Source organism: Thunnus albacares, chromosome 12, assembly GCF_914725855.1.
Source record: "Thunnus albacares chromosome 12, fThuAlb1.1, whole genome shotgun sequence".
Lineage (NCBI taxonomy): Eukaryota > Metazoa > Chordata > Actinopteri > Scombriformes > Scombridae > Thunnus > Thunnus albacares.
This window is the reverse complement of record NC_058117.1, coordinates 22268824-22296251: the sequence shown is the minus strand read 5'-3', so window position 1 is coordinate 22296251 and position 27428 is coordinate 22268824. Positions and strand designations below refer to the sequence as shown.

The window sequence follows — 27428 nt, the reverse complement described above, 5'->3', positions numbered from 1 at the left end:
AAGAAGCAGGAGTCGGAAAAAGTAATAACTTAAATGCAGTGACTTGACACATGGAAATAAGCCCTTTTCTATGGAAGTTGGGAGGTTGGGCTTTGCAGAACAAGCTTGATTTGAATTGTATACAATGATTTTGGCAAGGTTTTTCTGAGGGATATATATAAACAGTGTGTGGTAGCAGGTAGTGAGACTCACTTTTTATCCATTTAGTGCCCTTAAACCGTATTGTTAATATTTTAATACTGCATTTAAAATGTTTGTGTGTAAATATTTTGGCATTTTCACTAAACTGTCTTTTTCTTCTGTCCTTTAGGATGCTGCCTGTGGCAAAACCACGATTGACAGGAGATCAAACTAAGACGTCTGACTGACTTATGAGGAGTGAGACTCCTCTCTGCACATCACATCTGACCGTTAGTTGACCCCTTCATCAACGTTCACTTGTTGACACACCTCATCAGCCAAGCAGAGCTGGCAGTAATCGAAGACAAAATTACTGAATGGAGGCTAAACATTGCCTGAAGCTGCTAACAGAAAAGTAGCAAGATGCTGCCACAGTTCCCAAATGCACCATTGCACCATTCAAAGCCGCAGTTGATTTAGATCATTCTCAGTGATATTGTCATTCCTGTGACAGTGCAGCAGCTTTAAAGACAAAGGAAAGGAAAGAAAAATTCCACAGCAACCATACAAAACAAAATCAACAATGCTTTGGCCCATATTGTTCACTCTGCAAGCTGTGTGCAACAACGTGGCACTTGCCATGCAACATTACCCGGCAGCCTGGGGACACTATGACGTGTGCAAGTCCCAGATCTATACAGAGGAGGGTGTTGCTTGGGACTACATGGCCTGTCAGCCAGAAGCAACCGACATGACAAAGTACCTGCAAGTGGCCCTCGACCCCCCGAATATCACGTGTGGAGATCCGCCAGAAACGTACTGCGCTTTGGTGAGTCGTAACCTCACCTGTCCCCTGATGGAGACAAATGAGGCTGTAGGCAGGATCACACAGCATATTGGGTCAGGGATAGAGAGCAGTGCATACAAGGCAACACACCGCCACTGCAGCAGAGATTAATGTACACACAGACCCGGTGTGCATTAGGGTACAAGTGCTAACATGCAGCAGCACACACATAAGCAGACACACATCAATATTCGCACATATCTTGGAGATGCAGGTGTGAAGACACACATGCACTTTAGCACACATACACGCTGAAACAAGTACCACACAGGGGCCCCCCTGCATGCATGGTCATACATACACACACGTGAGCCCGATCATATGTGCAAGCACACACAGACATGCTAAAGCATACCTGAAAATGTATATGTACAGTATATGCTGTATGTGCAACAGGCTGTAAAAGGCTTAATTACAGAATCAAATGAAAAGTGGCATTTTTGCCACACTACTGATGCATTTCTTTGTCAAAAATATAATGTGTGTAAATTTCTTTGAAAACTATGAAGCCCAGGAAGGGACAATATTTTAAAATGTAGAGGTAAAGTAAAAATGTGCTGAATTTTGCATCCTGTTTTTTGCAGTCTCCATTACGTTTCTTGAAAGATTTTAGTGTTCTCTTGCAATTGCAGAAAATGTAATGTTATTTGTTTTCCTCCTAAAAAGCTTTTGTCTCTTCCAGTAGAATAAATAAATTAAATATATATATATATATATATATATATATATATATATATATATATATATATATATATATATATACACACACACACACAGTATATATATAGTATATCTTGGTAAAAAATATTGTGATACTAGATTTTGTCACCAAGCCCAAACACACACACAGCAGACACACACACATATAGTATAGTAATTGTAATTGTACCAGAGCAGTCATTATGCACTGCATGCTTATTGCAGTGTTCAGCGTCATGTTTCAATGGCCCTTATCAACCATTATCAACAGTTCATCCGTAGGTTGCATTTGTTTAGAATCACATTCAAAGTAAGCAGCGAGAGCTCATAGGCTTTAAAGTGCTTCATTAGAAGTCGTGTGTGTGCCCGCAGACAGCTCCTGCAAGTAAATATTTACCAATTAAAATAGGCATCTTTAAAAGCAGTGTTTTTATTCTTGCGGCTCCAGATGGCATTGAGACATTTAATGCCACTGTAGGATGAAAAAGGAGCAGGTCTCCAGTCATGTGTGACGTTTTGTGAAGCTTTATATCACAACAAACTGTGAAACCTTTATCAGCCCAGTAGACTATCCTGAATATGAAACGTTAACATGACACAAGGAGCATGAAAAGCAAACAGAGTGAAAGTGGTTTGACTGATGCTACTACATTCCTTGTAGGTAGTTAAAGGTGCCTAATCGGGTTGTCATGTTTCCTTTTATGTTTATTTGCAGATACAATTTCTTATATAGTATATTGCATACGCAATGGCTTAATAATTTTCATATCTCATCATCTATTTTTTTACCTATATGATTTTATATACTTCTTTCTGGGATCATTATTCTTTGTCACAGTATGTTGCAGTTATTGTTACATGTACAATACATGTTGTACATGTATTGTACATTTTTCATAGACTGGTCACTTATTGAATAAGCACTGTGATAATGTTACCAGCAGAAACAGTTGACACTGCACACCCAGTTAGATGCTGAAAGACTTTTCGGCACCTAAGCTTTCGTGTTTGTTTCCATTTGGCAGTTGTCATCATTTAAACTGACAACATGTGCTGGGCACAAACAAATGAAATAAAATGCTAATTTCATAAATGATTTAAAAATATATATTTTTCTTTAGTTCCTCAAAAGCTTGGTGTCAGTCTGAAATTGTTTTTCTTCAGACACTAATTAAATACAACAATTTTTCAAGTATGGAAGAACATTATGAAACAGGGTTGGTAGGGTTACTTTGAAAATTTATTCCAATACAATTACTAATTACCTGTTAAATGTAGTCAGTAACCTAATCCAAGTATCACAATATTAAAGTAATGCAAAGAAAGACAAGAGAAAAGAAACATCATTAAGATGACTTTTACTTAAGTGTATTTTGTAAGACAACAGAGTAATGTAACCTTAGAAAAACTTTTTAAAGAACAGCTTGCTTTTCATTAAGCAAATTCAGCCAGTAGCCTATAGACCTACAATGAAAGTGCACAACACATGATGTACATTACAGAGAATATTCTTAGGGAAAGCCTCCAACCAAACAGCGCTTGGCCCGCTGGCTGTGTGAAGTTATCATACAGGCATACTGTATGTCGCAGCGACCCCCCGCTGGGTATTTGTGCCCACTCTATGAGCGCTTTGTCCTCCTCCTTCTGAGAGGAAGTGGCAGGCATATGTGCAGCGGCATCAGGGGCTTCACCGTGTCCTTTTATTCAGTTCTATCTGTGTGATACATCTGAGTTTTCTCTGAACTCATTCAGTGTTGAACATGCTCGTCGACCAGCGACACACTGTCGTCTCTGGGCACATTATGTACACACAGTCATCTCGGTGGAGAGTTCTTATGTGTGCTACAAGCTGTCATATACTCAAGCTCTCTTTTAACTTATTTGTATGAGTCTTTGGGACTGCCACAGTGTGTAACAACTGTCCCTGCCTACTCTCCCAACATAAGTTCACTGTGTGTGAAGTGTGTATATGTGCCTCCGCTGTGCGCACCTGTGCGCACCATGTGGTATCATCCTCCGCTCACACCATTGTGGATCAGGGAGTTATTTTGCCCTTTCATTCCTGCTCTGCTTACATTTGGGACTTCTATAGTGCATGGTAGTATATCTTTCTTCATTTTAAAATGTATTTGAAATTGTTATCCTGCAAATAATCCCCATTTCTACGAAATGTATTGGTACTCTGATTACATGATCAAAAGTCTAATTCAAAAATTTAATAAGTGAACAATTTGAATTTCAGGCTTTGATGCAATCACTGCAGGTTGAGGAGGCACAAACAATATTGACTCTCCAAAACAGGAAATAAGGGATTCTGTTAACCTCATGGGTAGAACATGACACTTACTGTCCCCATACCCCCCAACATGCATATATATATACATATATAATCGAGTTGTGTAATGGCTAAAAGGTTTCATCATTAGACTTTTCAGATATCCCTACATGTAACTGCAAAGATGTCTATCACCTTTGGCATGAATTTGAGGTCATCATTGTCCAGATGATCAAGAACACAGGCTCCTCCTGCACTCGCTTAGACGGCTGTTGTGTGTTTGATCTGTTTACATTCTCTGTGGCACACAGGCAGACTGACACGGGTGACCTTATCCACCGGTGCTTCCTGAGAGTTCGTTGGAGATGAGAGGAGCATGCAAATGAGCTCTTTTAGCCAATCACTAAGTTGCCTGCAGTTGTGAGCCCACTCTAATCAGTTTCCCCAGGAGTTGGTTTGCCTCATAGTGGATGGTCAAACAATCCTGGATGGCTTGTCTCCCTCCCTGTTCTCTGCCTTGTGCTTATGATTCTCATCACTGTCGCTCAAGGATGTTTTTTTTTGTCTGTTCTAAGCCCTATTGAAAATAGTTATGACAGAGTCTGTGCTCATGAAAAGGGCATTAATCATTCAAGGGAGTTGATCTTTTACAACTTGAGATTTAATTTTTTTTTCTTTCTGGCTGAAATGGCAAAGATACCCTTTTGGTGTTAGCTCTAATTTAAGGCCCGTTTTCTTCTGAATGTTTAGGACAAGTGATAGAGTCCAGGATAAACAGTGTTGAGGACAGGTGTTCTGCATCAGGGAGTTAGCTCCGTTTTTATTTTTAGCTGCAGACCTTCAGGGGTTCTTCAGAATGTGTTGGTATTAAGGCTATTCTCCTGTGGTGCACTGGGGCACTGTCACTCACTATCAGTCAACACTGGTTTAAGGTCTTTTTTACAATGTAAGAGGCAGTGGGCAAGCTAAAACATTTATTGCAGTTTTTTTAATCAGACTGCAGAATTGCACATTTGAAATGCATACACTATAATTTAAGAAGGTAGTTACAAGGTTGGGTTAATTGACAACTTGTTTCTTGCTATTAGTGTTCCAAATTTGTATCTTATTAGTTATGCTTCCTGTTGTAATTAATGGAAAAAGGCATTTTTTAATATTCAGCACTTTTCATAGATTAATACAAATTATCCAATTAGACGGATTTGAGTGGTCATAGGCAAGATAATTATTACAATATTGCACCACATGGGCCCAATGAACAATAGCTGTTAATGCAGAGGAAGGCCCGCTGAAACACATCTGTGTCTAAAAGCTCTCATAATCATTTTAGATATGGTTAACAGACACGAGAGTGTTTTTAATTACAGCACTTATCTCCCTCTCTTAAGTCCAAATCAAGTTGGCTTTGGTGGATTTAATGGCAATTCATAAAAGTGGCAGGCCATTACTTCAACTTCATTTAGAGAGGAGCCTTGCATTTCATGCAATTTAGAGTTAAACCAAATCATTTGTGGTTGCCAAGTAATGGGCATGGACATGTTTATTCCACAAAACATAAGTAAACATGTGGCAGATGGCTGCCACAACATCTTAAAATTTTCACAATCTGAGTATGCTGAGTAAATAAAATCTGTTTTGTTAAGTAGACCATCACGTCAAGAACTCCTTAGTGTGACTGCAATGGTGGAGTGGTGTTTGGTTTAGTACCCTACTGATTAGAGAAACTAACTTTTCAACCCTAGGTCTGGTAGTTTCAAGTGTGGCAGGGAAAATCTTGGTGGAAGAAGTTAAGAGACACCCCCATCTCCCTCAACATGTACTGTGACCTGGCAGTTGATCGAAATGAATGAATGTGAGCTTTGAGTTAGGTGTCATCGGCTCACATGCTCCACAGTATCTGCATCCATGCTGATTCATCCGCGTCACATTGGCAACTGTATAAACATTTGTGAGACTGATTCAGTGATGGAGCTTATTCCAACTTCTCTGAGTCTAACTGGGTAAATTCTTGTAATTCCTCTGAATTTTATTCAGTTCTCTCAGAATGGATGAAAGAGTTGTGGCTGACAGTTCACCACACGGTGAACATGAGAGCTCCCACTAAGCTGCTTGGAGACTGCCACGTTATTGACAGTCAGTGCTGCAGTCTTACTGTATCTTTGCTGGCAATCGTGGGAGTCACTGAAAACTTTGAATCTGTGTCTTACATGCCCACAAGAACTGACCTGATAGACTTTGGAAAGAAAAATAGAATATAGAGTAGAGAAAGGGAAGTAACCTTTGCTAAATAGGCTGTGAGGTCACGATTAGGAACAGTGATTCTACTGACTGGCAAGTGCCTCAACCCCATTGCCTAAAAAAATACATTTATATATTATTTATTTGCTCTGCCAATTCTGTGCAGAAAACGTAAATGCTGCCTGGATTATGTTTAATGCCAATGTTTGTTCCAGTCCAGGAAAGGAGTTTTCAGGAAGTGTGACTGGAAACTGCATCCCACATGTTATTAGTTTTGGGCTACTTAAACCCTTGGTTAAGGTAAGGGAAAGGTCATGGTTTGGGGTCGTATTGAAAATGTCAACAAGTACCATCTCTTGCGTGAAGTCAGTGTTGACTTTTTCGATATTCCAGAAAGACCACAATTCCCTGAACTTTAAAGCTGCATGAATCAATATTAACAATTTTTAATATGGAAAAACAAGGGGAACATGGCTAACTGTAATGTAAGCTCTACAGAGACTTTTAGCATCTTTCAGCTAATTGTTTTGGTTTTATAGCCCACAACTTTATTGTTTTGGATCACTCTACCCGCCTAGCACCAAACTGCAGTCAGACAAAGTTAACAACAAGCTAGTGGAGTACTTAGCAGCTAAAGAGCCAGATATTTCCCTCAGGATTACTGACCAAAATAGAGCTAATCAGGTAGCCAGAGGAATCAGTCGAAATCAATCCTAAAGTTGCAAAATATATTTGCTATTGCAAATCAGTTGTATTAGAACATATTTTTAGGAGACAGGGTTAAGTGCCTTGATTAGACAAAAAGTTAAGATTGATCATGACTTCATCCCACTGGCTAACTCACCTATAGCCTATAGGCTCAAAAGAAGGAGGGAATGCACCTAGTTTGCAAACCAGTTTGAGCATCAGTATGGGTAAGGGTTACTGTCTATCTCTAGTTTCTGAAATAACTAAGCAGTTCAGAGGTCACACCAGACACTGCCAATGCCTCTCTTTGATCCCTGTGCCCTTCCTTCATGGGGAGAAAATTCACTCATCCATATATTTGTTTGGAGACAAGGAACAGTTGGAGTGTTTAGCTTCCCGTCACCCCAGTGCCCTTGACTCTGTTCTGAACTGGCCCTGCCCAGCACATCATCACCGCACCACTGCGTACCAAGACACCGAGATGACATGCAACATGTCCCCTGACTCCAGGAGAGGGGGGGGATCATCATTTATTCTTTCACTCGCCTGCCACCTCTTTTGTCTCCTTGCTTTTTAATTTCCCCGTCCCTTGTTTTCTGTCAGCTGATGATGCATAATACCCATGCTCTGTTTGAACATGTGGAGGTTGGATGCTCCATATGAGGTGAGCACTTGACAGATAGAGATATGTCGGTATTATTCCCTGGGATCTGTGACAGGTTAATTCTTTGAGGGTTGTAAATACAAAGACAGATGAATTATGCATGGAGATATAAAAGAAAGTGATGGGCTTTGTGGTTAGACTAGACAGAGTCTTTCTGGACAGCTTAACATTTGAATGTTTGCTGTCTGAAATAGCGCTCACATAGCTATATGCATAATGCTTCATTCTTTTTAATTTTTTTTCTAAAGCAGACATAATACTTGAAAAGCCTATTTGAATTATTTTTACGTGGGCGTATACAAGACTATTGCTTTCTCAGCACAAATGGTAATAATTGCAGTTATTGTTCCCTGCAATCTCAAATTAAAACAGCCTCAGACTGTCTCTCAATGTCTGATATCCATATACATGTGCTTACCACCTCAAATTCTCTAATATCCACCTTGACAATAGAGAAGTTTTGTAAACAGTGAACACTGTGACAAATTCTATTTTAACACACGCTGTCTTCACTGATATATGGTGGAGGCAAGTTGCTTGGCACGACAGACTGTCAAACCTTGTTCTTTGATATTATGTTTGCCCACCGTGTTTGGTATAGTATAATGAAGTGAAAATGTATGTTTCTCCCAAACACAGTTGCAGTCAAGACACATTTAATTCAAGTGAATGTGGATGCAGATACATCAGAGTGTTTGGCATAATAATAGAAGGCTTGGCTGTATCATTATATCATGGTCAAGCAGTGTTTAAAACCCACAGAACCTTGCAAGCCTTAAGCTTCCGGATATGAAAGGCTTATCTATTGGAAAATATGTGTCATCTAATACACAGGACATCTAAAATATTTCCATTTTATGTAACGGTGCAGCCATGTACTGAGGTTTAAAGGCCCTCTTAAATAGCTTGAAACAGCTTGAAAGAGTTGTTGACAAAACCTCAAGGTCTATTTAGTGGCTATTTTGGAGCTTTCAAAAGCTTGTCTTTAGCAGATGGAGTTTGTCAGTGTTCATAGATGAAAATCCACTTTTTATTAGGGTACTGAATACTTTTTGTCCATGTTGATTTAAAACACAAAGATGTGTTGCGCAGATTCTGCATTTTGGTGGCTTCATACTTCATGTGGGCTACCTGAAAAATTTGAATTTAAAAAACAATCATGTAACGTATTGTCACAGGCCAGCTGTGGCTAAGGAGGTAGAGCGGGTCATCCACTAATCAGAAGGTTGGTGGTTTCACAGCCTTCAGTCCGCATGTTGAAGAGTCCTTGGCCAAGATACTGATCCCCAAATTTTGTGAGTGTGTGTTTGAATGGGTGAGCATAGAAACATTGTGGGGCGCTTTGTATAGGAAGCTCTCCTGATGGGCAGGTTGGCACGTTGCATGGCAGCTTCCACCATCAGTGTATGAATTTGTGTGTGAATGGGTGAATGTTGGCATGTATTGTAAAGCGCTTTGAGTGGTCAATAAGACTAGAAAGGTGCTATATAAATGCAGTCCATTTACCATTTATTGTCAATAAACCAAACACAGTGTGTTCACTTTACCAACCCACATGGTCTGTGATTACCAAACTGAGAGATTTATTATTTATGAGTCCATCTTTTTCTTTTGATTACTTATATTTTTACACAAAAAAGTTTGCCCAATTCCAAGTTGACATTTGAAGTGAGCAAACTGAAAATAAATTGACTTCATCCCTACTTCTCATCTCTTTTCCAATTCTACATCAACAAACTTTACATAAGATATTAAATCTTCTTTGTTCCCTCTAGGTTTGAATTTTAAAGTACGGTGACGAAGGCAAATCTCGTTAGCATTCCCTGGGCCATGCTAGAAGACCCAAATTGCAGGAGATAAGATGGTATTTATCATTCAAAGGAAAAAATTCAAAGGAAATCCTCTTACCTCATGATATGACTCAGCTTCCTTTCTTCTCGTAGTTCAGCCACATTTAACTAATTTGCTGCAGACCCACATGCCAACGCATTTTTGCCGCTTGCCTGGCAAAGGCATAATACAAGCATGAATGTTTCATTGGTGAATCACTGTGTTTGTCTTACACCTCAGTGCACAGGAAACCATTTGTTATTTCACTATGTGTGTGGTGCCTGTCAATACCAGCAGTGACAGCAGTTCTTAGAGAGTGACAGCTATTCACAGCTTTAAATAAGTACTTTACCAGGGATGACGTTGTGGTGACCCATGGGCCCCCCGCTAGTTTGACATTCAAGCCTCTCTCTGAAAGCTTCTTGTGCCTCACGTTTTGCTGTGTCCAAATCAGTTATTATACTTTTTCAATAAAGAAACAAGAGGGTAACTGAGCTGTCTACACAGTAATTTTAAAAATAAAAGGGATACCTTGGCAATTAAATTGAATTCTTTCGCTTTCACTTCCTTCAGCGCTTGTACACCCATTCAGCATCCTTTTATGCTTGACAAGCTGAATGGGATTCTTGTAAAAGATACAGTAATTGAATTACTCAAAAGCTATTTGGCAGACTGACTCTTTGTTGCTGCCCAAAAAAGCTTTACTTGGCTCACCAATCTGCCAAACAGTGTTTTTTCTTCAGGGAAGTGCATGAGACGTGAGGGTCTTCCCATCCCTCAAGACACGGTGTATAATTTTGGCCAGACTGAAGAGTGTCAAGCAATCAAGCAGGGCTTTCATGGGAGGGGAACACTTTGAAAGCTTTAACCTCAAAAGTCTTTGTTGGTGGAAATACAGCTATGTTACAACTGTAGCCATTCACATTCACCTATTTAGCATGATAACACAGCAGATGATCTCTTCCGACATGTTATGTAACATTTGACTCTCTTCTTTAACGTTATACATTTTAGGAAGAAAGTTACAAGACCTGCAATAAGAGTATCAGTTTCTCCTGTTATGGCCTAATAAAATCAAATCTTAGGCTCTGGAAAAAAGAAAGATGTAATTTTTTCCAAACATTTCAAATAATTCTCTCTCTTGTCTGTTCTTTAGCAAAACATAATGACACCACATAGGCCTGTATAATTAACTTTTTTTTTATTTTTAAAGTAATACTTCAACATTTTGGGAATTATACGTATATTTTCTTTCTTTCCGAGAGTTAGATGAAAATATTGATACCACACTTATGTCTGTGCATCAAGTATGGGGCTAAAATGAGGACCTTGTTAGCTTAGCTTAGCATAAAGACTGGAATAGAAGTTAACGACTAGCATAGCTGTCTCCAGGGTTTAAAAATACACCCAAAAACACCTTTAAAGCTGTCTTATATATATACATATATATGATTTATCTTGTTTGACTGTACAAGAACAGAAATGTAAAAACAACATTTGGCTATAGTGCGGGCACAGACCCTAAAATCGCAAATTGTCATTTTTATATGAGAGAGTATGTTTATGTAGATTAGTGTAATCTATTTATTAACATTGGACAGAGCCAGGCTAGCTGTTTCATTGCATCAACAAGAAGTCAAAATGCCTTTTGTGTTTTTAGAAACGCATCACAGCAGAGTTTTATATTTTTGTATTAATTTTTATGTTTTATTTTGAAAAGTCATGCACTGAGTGGAAGGGGCTGAGACCTGAGAGCGAGAAATAGTGGCGAGATGACAGGCAACTGTTGCAATCCACCTCCCCTTAGGAAACCCAGCCATCATGTTGTCAGGCCATATTGATCTCTGAGAAGGAGTGAAAGAGACTGTGCTGTAGAGAGAGAGGGAAGGAGAGAGGAAGGGATAGAAGTACAGAAGGGAAGAACGTTGGTTTCCAAAAATGGCTGATGTGATTTTATCATGCTCCGTGAAAGGGTGACATTTCAGTAATGCTTTATTCCTCACTTTGGCATTTCAAATTAATAAAAGCCTCTAATAACTATGCAGATTGAAAAGATGGAGGATGAGTTGAAACACTATGAGCTAACACACTGATGAACAATGCAGCAATTTCACTCTCGCTCTCCCTCGTTCTTTGTTTCGCTCTCTCAATTTCATCCCAGTTTCTATCAATTTCTCTGCGATGACCCCTGCATCTCATTGGTTGAGAATTGAGTCTGTGTCCTCTGATTTTCTTCTCAATGAGAGTGCACTTAGAATTCCTCTGTGGCAGATTTTAATGCGTTTTAAAGCTGCTTATATGAAACCACCACCAGTCAAAATCAATGTAATGCAATGATTCTATTTCTTTTGATTGTGTTTTAGTGTATTGTTAGGGTGGAGGACATTCTGGGGGTAATAACTGGATTACATTTTCATTTTCATTAGGTTTTAAATTTTTTCTAGACTGCATAGCTTAATGGGAGTGAAAGTGAGTTGATCATGTAGACATTTGGGTTTCAAACAATTCTGGGTTACTTTGGAAATTGTGATGATATAATAGCAAAACAACAATCTTTGTTGTTTCAGTGAAAACATCAAGATTGGTGAATTTGCTCATGGAGGTGAGGTAAATTCATTCTGTGCTTTTGCAGAGAGTTCAGCTTTGTTTGCACTGTTGACCAATTTCAAACCAACTTGACAGCGCTGAACTTCTGCTGAGCACCCTGTCTATTCTTGCCACATAGTGAAAGCAGCATAGCAGCAGCACAGCAGCCATACTAGTGCTATAAGTTCACCCACGTTTTGGTAGCTCTCACAGCCTCAATACACACCCACTGTGTCACGCAGTATAAGAAAATTGCATGCAGAAAATAGACTTAAAGGCTAAAAAGACACTTTGGGTTAGGGTTTAAAATAGAAGCAAATCTGTTCCATCAGACCTGCATGAGACGGACAACTTAAAAAATGCAGCTCAAATATATCCTGTGTACATATGGTGTAAGGAAATAAAGAGAAGCACAACCAGCAAGTATTCACTATGTCGCCACGAGGATGCACAAATTAATTTCACCATGCCCCTCAATTTTCACATTTTAGTGTGTCTGTACCTACCCACTTATACCATCTATATGTTTTTATAAATACCTGTTTTAGGTGGTTTGAAGTAGCATACTCAAACCATATATGCTGTATTAGTATAATGTTTTAAATCTGTAAGCACGTAAGATGAAATGTGAAAACTGTGCAATTCAAAAACTTGACAGATTACACATTTCACAGCATATGTGTCTTCATACATAGGTGAGACCATCTTTAAATAAACCATCTTTCCTCTCTGAATGATGTGTGTAAATATTTTTAGCACGGCTGAGACTCAACCCTACAAACCTGACATTGTTAGTGTCATGCTCTATCTGTACAGGATCAAAAGAGATGTCTTTAGATCCCTCTGATGTGTTTATTTTACCCACAAATATCAGCCCGTGTTAAGTATTCTGTCTAAAGTATCTTGACAAGAGAGATATCAATTTTTACCACACATGCAGGCGGCGTTTTATCTAGTGGGTGCTTTTGAATATGAGGCGTTGCAAAGAGATAGAGAGAGATCTAGCAAATAGAATTAAACATCCTCTCATTATAGCAATGTTAAAGCTTTTTATTGAATCCTGACATCAGAGGGAATCTAATCCCACACACAACCTTGCTCACACACATAGAAACATGCAGCCATACACTAATACGCAGGGATATACTGTATACAGGTACGCACTAATACAAATGAAGATACTACACACAAAAAAATGAACATATACACATGTACAAATCACTTTGATTCAGTCCTCCATACATAAACACACACAAGCACACACACATAAAAGCCCACCACCACCACTACTACCCCCCATGATAATAAGGCGGTGTTAAATTTACCCCAGTGGGACTCTGCCACATGGGACAGATAATGAGGCCAGGTGTTAATTAATGTGGAATGCGTTTCCCCTCGTCTACCGACGCCCCGTGAATCCCAATCAAGGCTGCGGCCCTGGATTGCGGCGCAGTTGATTTGCCAAGCAGTGTACTTCAAAAGGCCAGACTGGCTGTGCTGCAGTCCTCAAAGGGACTGCTTTGGCGAGGGCTACATTCCAAAGGGCGGAGTGTTTGGCATGTGGCAAATCGAAACATGAGCACCAGGAGAAGTTTGTGTTTTTGTTTTGATCAGACATCAACGCCGATGGCAAGTTACAGCCATCACCTCTGAACCCTCTGATTAGCTGTTTACTAAAGCCACCTGATGCATATGTTTTCATTTTGTTTGCAGCGTGCAGCCTCATACAGGAAACTTAAAGGATCCTACAAGTGTGTTTGCATTTTTGCTGACAGCTTTTACAGTTTTAGATTATTGGATGCATTTTTCAACCAGTGTTTCAATTAACCAATAATCAGTATTTCTTTAATGGCCTTTCTGAAAAAGAGGTTTACGATTTGCTTTCAGCACATCACAGCACAAGTTGAAACCTTAAATATTTTGACAAATTAATGATTGATTAATTTCTTAGCATACAAAAAACTACTACCCCGACTATGAATATTTACTAGTACAGCAGTGCAGGTCAACATAACTTGGTTTCACCCATATCCATAATATCACCACTGCTCTCATCTAATTTCATTTTTTTTAAAACTCTTAAGTTGTAATCTCTTCTGTCTAAAAATATCTGCACCAGTCCAGTCCAGTCTCCGTCCTGCTGTCTGAACTTGCTTTGGCCTCTCGCCTCGCTCATGCGCAGCTCTGTTGTCAAGCTGATGACATTTCCTGTAACCTGCAATGGTCTAAGGCTTATGGGAAATGGTGTTTGTTGAAAACTGCTAAAAAAACAGTCCTTCTCTAGACATATGACATACAGTACATCTGCAGCATACATGTTCTGTTGAGTATGGCCCTTCCTTTAGCAGATTCTTGAAAGTCACCTGTGTTATGCAATCACATTACAGTGAACATCTGCGTTCATTTTTGTCAATGTTACAATGATCATTGCATGGTATAGCAGTTTAAAAGCAAGCACTGCATTACCTCATAACAATACTTTCTGACAGGTCTTAATGCACTGTGGAGGATAATATGACTAAAATAAGTGTGCTAATTCATGTTCATATCTCACAGAAATGAAAACCAATAGATGCATGGAATAGTGGCAAAGGTTAATTATGAAACACAGCAGTGTGGTTTGCAGAATGTTTAGTGAGAATGTAAAGTACACTTTTGTAGTTTTTGATGCGTATGTAAATCGGCTAAATGGGTGTATGGATTTCAGTTATTTTGAGCATTACCATCACATGTCCTGCACATTTAGATTATCAAACTATCATGTAAAATGGTCTTTTTTTGTACGTGTATGATATTGAATTTCCATTATCTGTTGTCAGGTCTCTGACATTCATAACCCTCAGACCTCTGATACAATATGATGGAGCACTCACGGGTCAGATGTGCAATCCTCCTGTCCTTCATTCTGCTGAAGGTCAGACGAATGAAAAGCCTGGCTCAGTTGTGAGCCACTGCTGGCCCTGACTGCAGGTCATTAAAGCTCTATTGAGTTTCTGCCAAAGCTCTGACTCTTCCAATATCTCACCATGGCTCATCTCAGCTGTCTCTTCCGTCAGGGCTTATACCAAGTCCTGAAAGGATCAACACCCAGTCTCTGTGTTCACTATACACTTGAGCATTCCCTCTTCTAAAAAGCTGACCTAGATCTACCTTGATATCATCCTTTTTGGCCTGTCTTCAGTGTATCACCACAAATGTATCATTCACAGTTATATTAAGGTACTATGTGAGTGCACAGCAAAGAAGCCTTACCTTTTGCACTGATTGAAAGTTGAGTATTGTGGTCTCTGATGGGCATCTTGTGATTTTGTCAAGTAGTGCTTCAGCTCAAATCAGAGTGATATCATCAAGCTGTCATTTGTCAAATTCTTCTCCTCTGGTGCACCACGTGAATGAGGATGGGGATCTGGAGGTGTGATAGAGGGGGTTTTGGCTAGCGACAGATCTGCAGGTGTCATGCGGCAGGTTAGGAGGTGTAAGGCCGAGCAGGATGATGGGCTGATTAATCCAGCAACACCTCAGGTCCAGTGGGAGAGACTTCTCTCACAGCCTCAGAGGCTCTGTAGCGAGGAAGTTACGGAGAGCTCAGCACAAACTACTCAAGTACACACAGGTCATAACAGAAATAACAGAAATAACAGATGCTTACTAAGTTAACTGCTGAAATTCAGAAACCCAGTGAAGTGCAATGGAGCAAGACACAAGTTGTTAGATGACCATGTAGCCCAAACTTATTTGCAGTTAGTTGTTCAAGTTTGACCCACCGCACTTACCGTGGTTTTATGCATACACAGTGCAACAAGGGATTATTACAGACATTTCGGCTTTACCTTGAACTAAAGTAGATTAGATAATTTGCCTAAATTGTTTGCTTGTTCCCAGATTTAACCAATTACTTGGTGAGTAAAATGTTATCAGAACAGATACAAATGATGACCAAACCAATGAAAACAAGACCAAAAGGTGCAATAAACCAACATTATCCTTTAAAGTCTAACGTCTTTAACAACTCAAATCATATTGATCATTTGAAAAAGTTCACAGAATTGAATCTAGTGTATTAAATATCTGTAATGTAAAAAATGTAATATAGAAGCATTATGTTCGTAAGAAAATGCAATTTTTGCAAGGCCATGTCAGCCATATACCTAGTAAAAGATAAGATAAAGGGAGAAAGAATGAGACTGAGAGAGTGGATGTATCCATGTATGTATCCATCATTATCATCAACCCCTGCTCCCTAGAAACCACATCTGCATTAGAAGTGCATTGCCATTATTTCTAATCTTAAACAAAACATATTCACCTTTACAGTATTTATTGTATGCATGCATGCACAGTATCTATTTAGGTGTGCTGTATGTATTTATGAAGGTAGAAACGGAGGAACTAAAGCATTAGTCAAAATTGTTATTTGACTGACTGACAATTTGATTAGTTGTAATTGCTGCGACTGCCAAACTGCATTTTACAAGTATCATTATTTTAGCTTTCCAGCACTGTGACTTCTGACTGAACTGCTGTTTAAATTATGTACTGAATGATGACTTGATATGCTATGGGCCTCTGTTTATACACAAAATTAATTTCCCCCAGGACTGTTTTGTAAATGATAGCACAATATTCCATATTTTTCCTGAAAAACGGGGGCATCAGTCAAATAATGTCAAGACAAATTAATTTATTATAAATTTACTGAGAAAAACTGTCTTGGAGTGAAGTAAAAGATCCAAACACACAAGAGTGAGCACATCTCAAACTTTAAGCCAGAATGTCACATTAGTGAAGTAACAACCTTACCTTAAAAGGAGATGGCTCGAGTAGAAAACCGTGGTGAGTTCAATCTGTGATCTGAGCTTTAAGTCCAGGAATCTGTCAGCTAAACTGATTAGTTGGAGGGCCTGCACCCATCCTTCAACAGGAGCTGTCATTGGCCAGAGAATTTATCTCCCGAGCCACATCTTGTGTCAAAAGGCACATCAACAGGAGGTTAGGATTTGTCAATCTCATAGGCCATATGTCACTCATTTAAACATCTGCCTCACATCACACCATGTACCCGTGTGTGTGTGTGTGCATGTTCGTGTGTTTAGTGTTTGCTTGGTTTTTTTCTATGTATTTTGACAACTTTGGAGTTTTTCTATGTGTTAGTGCAGCCCATTTAAGAGAAAAAACATCCAAATTTGTCCTTTAAATAGATTTTTGTATCAATATTTCAAAGATGTTATTGATATAATTGATCTGGAACATATATATTCTATGCTGTGTTGTTTGTTCTGTCATGGTTCATTTATTTCTATAATCGAACCCTTCATAAACTATTGAACACAACCATGAAATTACATCTTAATATCCATTGAGCCTTCATGAAAATCAGAGGAGCTGAGTGTCCCAATCGCTTTATTCCAGTGAATGACATTTGGATGCACATCCCCAGCTCAAGTCTCTCTGTCTCTCTCTTCCTTGTTCTCTTGCTCTCCTACTGTGTGACACCCTGATATTGGATTGACCTTATAGGCTGCAGAGATCGGGACATCATTAGCTGCGACCAGCCCCAGACTTGCTGCTCAGGCCTCCTGCACTAAGCCACTGCCCCGGACGGATTATATAGCATTGATAGAAACCAGTTGGGCTCAGTTACACAGCAGCTATGGTGGCAACAGAGATGTCAGCAATACCAATAAGACAGAAGCCATTAGAAGTCCTTGCAGCATTGTATGTGCTGTCAATAGGTGTGGAATTAGGAATGCTATCTGTCTCCTGGGGCATGAGTCAGTGGGGGTCATTCAATCAAACAACTACAGTATGAAATAAAATGAAAAACAATGATGATGTAAAGCAGAATATGAAGCACAAAAACATTGTGTGTGATGTTTTTACATTTATTTAAGACTATGTAAGATAAGATGGAATAAAATAGAAGCATTGATACCCTGCAGGAGGGAAATTAAGTATTACAGCAGCACAAGAAACAGACCAGAGGAAGGAACAAGATACAGATAGGTAGAAAACATATACAAAAATATTAAGCCAGAGTTAGAAATTTATATGCAGTATGACATCCTAGACCAATGTAAATATAATAAAATGTATGTGCAAAACTAATAGTGCAGTTACTGATGTTCCAGGGCAAAGTCACATAGCAAATATGTATTTATATCAAAATAGATGCATGATGAATATGATCAAACATGACAGGACACTAACAAATGTATTTTACATAAACATAGATATATGTAACAAATATGAGGCCACATAATATAAGTATAGGAATCCTAGAATGAAGACATAATATTATGATATGATTTACAAACCAAGTCTCCTAGAAATTACATTTGCATTAGCAAATAAGTTTTAGAGAAACATAATGCCAGCCAGATCAGTTTTTATCCACACATGAGTAAAATAAACATGTCATACGATTTTGAGATATCATTATACAGTTAAATAAGCACAGTAATTTTGTGATATCACATTCTACTAATATTGATAATGAAAATTAAATGTTGCACAAGCTGCTTTCATTAAAATCTACAACAAATATTTCTCAATAAACCAGTTACATCATAAAAATGTTATATTTTGGTCATAAGAAGCATTACAATAACCTATAACTTCAATAATAATCCATGGCAAATTATACTTTTGTGCTAGCAATTTTTTTCTAAGAGCAGGTCACATTTTTCAATTGGTCGATATCTCATTTTGGTACAAAACTCTTGTTTCTTTCTAATTCTCCACTGACTATTTCCCTCTCCCACAGCCATGATCACAGGTAAAGGATCAAGCTGAGAGGGCTTATTGTTTTTCAATAGCTGCCCCCCGGCATAGTACTGAAGCCCTGGGTCTTAAATGACCACAGAAGGTATTGATCTTCATAAGGCACTGTTTTTGTTGTTAAATAACCGCCACAGGAAATTCAATGAAAGGTCCTGACCTTCCTCTCTAAGTCTGTATCATCATCTTCACTGGCCCTATAGTGAAGAATTCCAGTATGGTGGGAATTACCGGGAGAAAGTAAATACTATACGTGTCACTTAATGTTCGATTGGAAAAGTGCCTTCACAATATTGAGTGTTATTAATGATGAAAGGGGCTTTTATGAAAGGTTTGTCCCAAGCCAGTGCCGATGGTGAACGGGCTCCCCGGTTAGAATGATCACTTCCCTGAGGGCCTGAAGTCAAGGCAGGCAGCGAGAGAATGATTATGGATTGAATTTATGACTGCTTTCCACTGGTCTCTGAACACTTCTTCTGCCGGCGTGATGAGGCAAATTTCTCTCTTCTTAAAGCCTCTATTTACTCTGGCTTTCACTGTTCAGCTGGAATATTGTTTTTCTCATTAGCCATGGACGCTGTGGTCTGAGTTCCCGTTACAGAGATCCAAAGGCAGCCACCCCATTGCTGCCCGAACCTAACTGTGATAACGAATGAAATAAATACAAGTGAAAATTTATGCTCTTGAATGACATCAGGGAAATCACTCGTTCTCTAATACTTGCTGTGTGTCTCTCCCTCCTTCTCTCTCCATGTAGCGTCAAGGTCTGAGCTCTGAGCAGCCCTCCAAGGCTGTTCGAGCACAAGTGGGGAATATAACGAGCCTCAGCACACATCATTGGTAAACAGTTGACACTAGTACAATTTATCGTCCCTGAGGTCGAACCCAGGCTGCCAACATCCTCCCTATTACCCCTTAACTCTCTTTCAAATGTTCCTCTCTGTTTCTGTTTTCAGGCTACAATATGTGGCCTTTCAAACGTTGTGCTGGCTCTGCATGTGTGTGTGGGTGTGCATGGGCGTGAGAGGAGAACACTTTTAGCAACTGAGATCTTCCTTTAAAAAACACATTGCAAAAGGTCTACTTCTTTTACATTCTCTCTCCCTCCCACACTTCTCACACTCTCTGTCTTAGCTGCATAACCCTTATTACCCTCCTAATTGGATCATGCAACACTCCTTTGAGTCAGCTGAGCAGGCCCAGTGACCCACAATCCCTCAGTCTTGTTATACCTCATTGCATACTTATCACTTCTGGCTGAGGAGCAAGTCGCTGATAGCATATCACAGTCCCACAGGAAATAAAATGGACTGACGAGATCTGTATCTTAAATAGGGAAGTCATACATACATCTTTCTGTGAAGAAGATAGAGCATCAAATACATTTTTTCTTTGGCTGAGTTGAATTTAGGGCACTTACTCAAAGACAAAAAGCAGCCATTGGTCTTTTCAAATAAATAATAATGGTCTCTACTTATCAGTATTCCTGCCAGTGATCTTCACTCAGCAAAGTGGCAGTCTGGGTTGAATGCACTGCAATAGCAGAGAGATAACCGAGTAATGTTGCAGATAGCAATGTTCTCACCTTTAGATAATTTTGCGTGTAGAGTGTCGGATGATTGCTGATTATCGAACCGCTTTACAGTTGATCTGAATCTCATCAGCACTTAACCTCATTGTTCCTGGTGCAGAGGTGAGAGGAATGTCAATTGGAGTGTGTCATGTGCTCTCTGGCTATGTTTCAGCTCTGTTTCCCTCTCTCTCTCTCTCTCTCTCTCTCTCTCTCTGCCATTCACTCGCACTTACTTACACACACACAAAGTCACATACTGCATGTGCACACACAAGCAAACACATTCAGAGCTCTCTATCCCTCTCACAAACAAACACAAACACATCAAGAGCTCCTCTTTCTCCCCACAAACACGCACACACAAACATCCAGACTCAGTGGATGTCTATGGTTGAGAGCAGACACGGGCCCATGAAAAATGCATGTCCCTTTGCGTGTTTCATAAGAAACACTCATCGGGATTCCATTCCCATCTCAGCACAAATACCACACAGGAATATCAATTACACTGACAATTTGGGTGGCAGTGTAGGCAGGAATGGCACTGAACGAGAATATGGGATCCACAGTGTCATCTTAATGAGAGGGTCACTGTCTCCTGCAGCTCTAGGGCCAGGATTGCTTGCGCAGATTATAAAATACACGTTGGTCTGAATGTGATAGAGATGCTATTGAGTACGATGGTGGAATCATGATAGGATGGCAAGCCAGGCAAATAACCTTTCGAGGCAAAGTGGACCAACAGCCAACCTGAGAGATGCTGTAGGTTTTGTAATTGTGAGGGTGGGACTAACAAGTGTTCTGGGATTCCACTTTTCCTCTGAATATTTAATGCAAAACTAAATATTCAACTACCTTTTTTGACATTTCAGATGCTAAACTTCCTGTCTTCAAAATATAGTGTTCAGCTCAACACTTTTTCTTCTTTTTTTGCCATTTGTCAGTTTTATTCGTACAAAACTGACAAATGGCAAAAGTCAAAACTAGACTGACTAATTAAAATTTCTGTTATTTTCAGCCTGGGCTTTGTTTTTTTTTGTTGTTTTTTTTCAATCAGCATTCTGATCATTCCTGATCAGAATTTTATCTTTGCTGTAGATTGACATACTCTACTCTTAATGATGACTGTGTTTTCGTGTTACTGTGTTTGTGGATTTTTTGTTTTTTAGTTTTATTCTCAATGGGTCCTTTCTGCGAATTTTCTGAATCCCTGCAGACATTGCCATCATTGCGCTAATTTACATCAGTATACACATACAATACACTATATGTTTAGGAGGGGAGAGAGGCAGGGGTATGACATGCAACAAAGGTCCCCAGCAGGACATGTTGCCTTTGCTTATGTGGTATGTGCTTAACTATTCCACTATCAGGGTTAAAATACATACTTTGACTGCAATGTGCACTTACACATATTTACATGTCTAATTCCTTCTTTTTTTCTTTCTTTTTTACACAGGAGAATCCTTATATGTGCAACAATGAATGTGATGCCACCACTGAGGAGCTGGCTCATCCTCCTAAGCTCATGTTCGACTTTGAGGGTCGTAATCCCACAACTTTTTGGCAGTCCACCTCATGGAAGAAATACCCAAAGCCCCTGCAGGTCAACATCACGCTGTCATGGAACAAGACAATTGAGCTGACTGATGATATTGTACTGACCTTTGAGTCAGGCCGACCAGAGCAGATGGTCCTGGAAAAGTCACTCGACTATGGCCGAACCTGGACCCCTTACCAGTTCTATGCCACCGACTGCCTGGACGCCTTCACCATGGAACCCAAGACAGTAGGTGATCTCACCCAGCGCACCCTGCTGGATATCATCTGCACTGAGGACTACTCCCGAGGCTACGTGTGGAAGAACGACAAGACGGTACGTTTCGAGATAAAGGACCGCTTTGCCTTGTTTGCCGGACCTCGACTACACAACATGGCCTCACTGTATGGTCAGCTGGATACCACCAAGAACCTGAGGGACTTCTTCACCATCACTGATCTGAGGATTAGGCTGCTGAAGCCAGCCACTGGAGCCACCATGGTGGATGAGAACAACCTGTCCAGATATTTCTATGCCATCTCCGACATCAAAGTGCAGGGGAGGTAAGACCCATTAATATTTGGCACTGTTTTGTTTTTGTTTTTCATTGAATGAAATGGAGACTTGACTTTTGCATGCTTCATCACCTCAAGCTGAGGATGGTCTTTAATGCAGTTTCAGTTGTGCTATTTACAATATTTTTTCAAGGGAAAACTAAAAACTGCTGGTTTCGAGTTCACAACATGTTTAAGTTAACAACTTCTAGGCCAATGCTGCATGTTTCTTCTGTGTTTTCCTGGACCACTTTTGTCGACACAGTCCCCAAACCCTTAACACTGCTAACTGCTAATTATCTGTCAGTTAAGACTGGCCTTTATGCAGGTGAAAGTCGCCACTATAAATACCTCTTCATGAGGTGACGATACTCCACAATTTCCTTCACCAGCACTGGATATAGCTACAACAATATTTATACAATTATAAATTGATAGAATTATTAATTACCACAGAACCTTAGTATTAACTGGAGGTGGCCATCCATGTGCCATGGAGAGCAGTGTGCAAGTCTTCATTAAGTCTCCACACACTGATTAGCACTCTTCCCAGTAGAAAATATCTCATCGGTGAAATTACTTGCTGAGGTGATTGGTTGGAACAAAAACCTACAGACTGTTGGTTCTCCATGGTACAATGTGACAATATAATATAAACCAACCGACTGAAACAAAACAACTAAATAAAGAAAAACTCCAGAGAACTTCCAGTCTCTGTCAATCAAAAAATATGACATAATTTTAGATATGAACATAATTTTACAATGCATCATCCACTGAACAGCAAAGTTAACTGTCACAATCCAAATAAGTATGGGAACCAATGAATGAAAGACTATGGGTGCATTTTGATAAGGAAGCTTCCTTAATGAATACATTTGACCCAGAAGTGTTCAGGTAGCAGCCATGATTACAGCTGAAGGAATTTTCAAAATGCAAAGAAAAGGTGCTTCAATGACTCTCCTCCTATTTCCTTCAGCCTAAGTGGGGATTGAGACCAAAAACAGCCCTGTGTTAAAACAATGCAAGAGCTGTGTTTGTGGGGGTATAGTGTTTAAGGTACTGGTGAGACAAACAGTGAGAAATATGATCCAGGAAGTCCAATTGGTGTAACAGATGTATGTGTTTCAGACAGGATTTTACAGCTCTGGAAAATTATCACAGCAGAAACTATTATATTGTTTACATTGCGACAATCATTCTGTAGAAATACTGCATTCATGAAAGTAAGATTGATAGATTACTTTCAAAATCTACCAGGAATGTGTGCTTGCATGTATGTGATTGGCCAACACAGTGCCTTGCCGGATTATGTCATGTTGCATGGTAGCAAAAGCTGAGCTTAATTCAACTTTTTGGCAGACAACTCTGCATTGTTTTGCCAGAGCCCTCTGCATTGTCATCTTTTCTGCACCAAGTGACTGCTTCCATTCAAGTTAATGAAACGCCAGCGTTTTTTCATGTGGAGCTTATGTCGGTCTGAACGCAGCCGAAGTGCACAGTTTGGTTGCTCAGTGTTCGCAAGTGCAAAGTGTTTAGGAGGCCTAGTGTAACTTTAAGCCAACCCAAATATCTGTCTCTGAAATTTGTCTGAATTGGGGAAAAAAAAGGGGCAGCCAGAGCAGTCTCCTAAATTACTTATTATATCCCTAACTTGACAAGGACAGAGGGCTGAGATTGCCTCCTGTGAGCTGTGGTGAAGGTTTTAATGCGTGTCTCTCTGCATTTTTTACTACAGACAGGAATCAAAATTCCACAGGCATCTCATAGTCATATTAAGGGTCAGGTAGCACATAAACCTTGTAGAGTTTAAATTACTTTGGTTAAACATATTGTTTTAAAATGTTGTTAGTTAAATTTTTAAAAAGCGATTCTTTTTCTTTGGATTAGTATGACTTTTGATGACTGTAAACATGTTTGTATTATTGTATTTGTATCACAATAACACTGTAGAGGTTGTCAGTTGATATTTCTATTTAAGTAAGTCTACAAGTAAAAATAAATATATCATGACTTGGATACCCCTCATCACCTGTTTTTAGATCACTCACCACCTGAATTTAGATAATGCTCCTCATCCACTTTAATAAAAGTTTAGAATTTGTTAATAATTTAGAATTTAAAAAAAAAAGAAACACACACATTTTCAATAAAAATTTAGGAGACCTCAGGCACAAGGTTGCAGTGTATATTTTCATCAGTGAGTCATCAGAATGCCTTTTGATTTTCGGGGAATGGAAACATTGTCATTTCATGACGCATGGAAATGGCCCATATGATAGTCGTAAAGCCTCTACAGCTGCTCTCCAAATGGGACCTGTGTTGCTTGCTGCAGTTGGTTTATATGAGGATAACTAGGTTGGTAATGACCCATCAGATGGGCCCTAGGTGAATTGAATCAGTTAGTCCCTAATTAGAATTCAGTCGGCTTCAATGGCAGATTAGAACCATTAGCACATTGGCTAATTGGTTGGAGACTAATCTTGTAATTAAGAGCATTTGCAGCTGATTAAATGGTAATCATCAGGGACACATCAGTGAAATGTGGAGACATTCAGAATTGCCAGGTTCTGTTTAATAATGAGTAGATTTATGGTTTAATGTAATTCCTTTTTGAGCAAGCTACAGTTTTTGCTTTAAATAGCAGATATTTCTCTGATATCTCAGATATCTCAAATATTTTTTAATAATCTTTGAGTGCTGGTTGCAAAATCTAAATATATCAGTCACTGAGCATGAGCTGTCACAATCGGAAAGACATTTGACAACACTACATGGTGTTTGATGTCTTTGATCACATGCCACTGTGTGTTTTTCATAATGGTGGCATGTGATATTTTCACAATTCATCCCTATCAGAGAGATATACGTGTTCTGCAGTCAGACACAGTCCTCCGATATTCACACTCGTACTGTAAACATGAATTGATGAGTTCTAAATTGCAAGTCCTGCTATCCAGCACAGAATAGCATCTCCCACAGATATCTTATTTTGCCATTCATTAGAAAGAGTACATAAGGTTGGATGAGGGGAAAATGAGCTATTTTGCCCAATTTTCCATCCTGCCCCTGGGCATCAAATTCAATTTTCCACCAAAAGTTTGCAGTGAGAAAGAAAAGAAAATAAACATACGATTTCTGTCCAGAGGTGGATCAGTAACTCACTTGAAAGAGGGTGATGGAGGCGGGTGGCGAGAGACTGATTAGAGTTCCCACCAGCCTCAGCAGCCTTCTGGCTACAACCAAATGTAAAAGCCTTATCACAGACTGGCCATCCTGTCTGAGAATTCCCAGAATACTCCACAAATGCTGATAAACTTTCACTCACACACAGCAATGTTTGCAGTGTCAGGTAACCTGCAGATATGTTTATGAATGTGATGGCTCTGAATGGACACTGGCATGCTGCATAAATGTCAAATTATATTCCCACAATCATCTGTGAATGGTTTCACCTTATTTACATTTATAATATAGAAATGACAAAAATAATAAGTTGCTGTATTTGTGTAAGCAGCTTTTCATGATGAAGGTTTATAGCTGTCTAACAACATTTCAGCCTAGTATCCAAGGAAAACTATTTCTGCACTTTACCATTTATATCCAGTGCCATTGTTCAGTACCAATGCAGAAAATATGTGTTATACATTATGTAGTGATGCAGAAAGTTAGGTTGTGGAAGTAAGGGTGGTGGATGGTATAGAGAGACCGAGTTTCTTACAGGAGATCCAAGATTGCCTCTAGTCACAGACCTGCGATTCTGGCCTTTTTGTTAACTATAACCACGATTTTTACTGAACCTAATCCAAGTGTTTTAGTTGCCTAACCTTAACCATAGTTTATTTGCCATGACCGCAGTCTTTCCCGAACATTGACTGTACCTTAGATGCCAGATACTGTAGAAATTTTTAAAACATTGGCATTGGATGTAAAAAACATGTCATTAAAAGTAAAAGGTTTTGCAGAATTACCCAACATCAACATTCTTGTCTGGCAATAAGGTTAAATATTTAGTGACGCTGGAGCGGAGGTTAAGGCATGTTAAATTTTGAATAAGAGGCTCAATTTTCCTGTAAACTCCTTCTTTTACTATTCATGCCCACACAAAAATCATGAGAATCATCAATGTTGCACAAAGTTGTGCATACAAACCTTTAATAAATGAGGCTCTTTATCTGTAGGCGCTTGAAAATCATAGCAGAAAATGTAAAAAAAAAAAAAAAAAAAAAAAAAATCCCGAACGTAAGTGCCTGAGGCAGACTGAAGGAAAGCAGGCACACAAATAAAAGTAAATAACATTTCATTCAGAAATAAATCCTGGCAAGCTTCAGATGCCTCACATGACAGCATAAAAGAACCTTAGCAGATTCCTCCTTTAATAATCTTTGAGTTGTTACAGAACACAAGTTTATAAAAATGGCTTTACAAGGCTCAGAGACACATTGTACTGAAAATACTGTGGCCATTCTTCCTACATTGATCTTGTATGATACTATAGGAAAGTGACGAGTAAAAGGAAGAGATATTAAGAAAAGGTAGAAAGGGGATTTTTTTTCACCTCTCCAGAGTAGAGTCAGAGTGTGTGGCGGGGCTAGCTGTGCTATTGATTTCTAATGTTATTCCACATCAACGGAAAACAAAAACCTTGAACCATGCAGGCTGTCCCACCTTTCACGTCTCCCTCTCCATCGTTTCTCACTTATTGATCAGATGTCTGCTCGTTAATTAAGACATGACCGCTACCGGCTGCCTGCGCGGTCAGAGCTACACATCTGCAGGGCTGCAGCGGGGCCTGGGAATGAGAGGCAGCTAATCCATAAGTGTTAATGTGCTATTTCTCTCATCCCTTATGTCATTCTCTATTGTTCCCTAACCTTTTCTTAGTTTTCTTCTTACCTCGGTGTTTCTTTCTCTTTGACTCCCTTTTTCACAGTGTTCAACCACTGTTTTCAAGTACCATTAAAAATAATAGCTTTCTGATGTGGCCAGAGGTCCTTTATGGTATAAACTGTGTAATTCAACATCAGTGCCTATTGTA

The 27428-nt window shown here is 39.3% G+C and overlaps 1 protein-coding gene across 1 annotated transcript in view; it reads left to right on the top strand.

The window, feature by feature from the left end:
* Positions 1-27428, top strand: part of LOC122993105 (netrin-G1-like) — a 66884-nt gene that overhangs the window by 4927 nt on the left and 34529 nt on the right. Inside the window, exons 2-3 of the mRNA XM_044366979.1 lie at positions 311-949; positions 21756-22399. Coding sequence (XP_044222914.1) covers positions 704-949; positions 21756-22399 — 890 coding nt within the window. The 5' untranslated portion in view covers positions 311-703. The remainder of the gene's footprint in view (positions 1-310; positions 950-21755; positions 22400-27428) is intronic.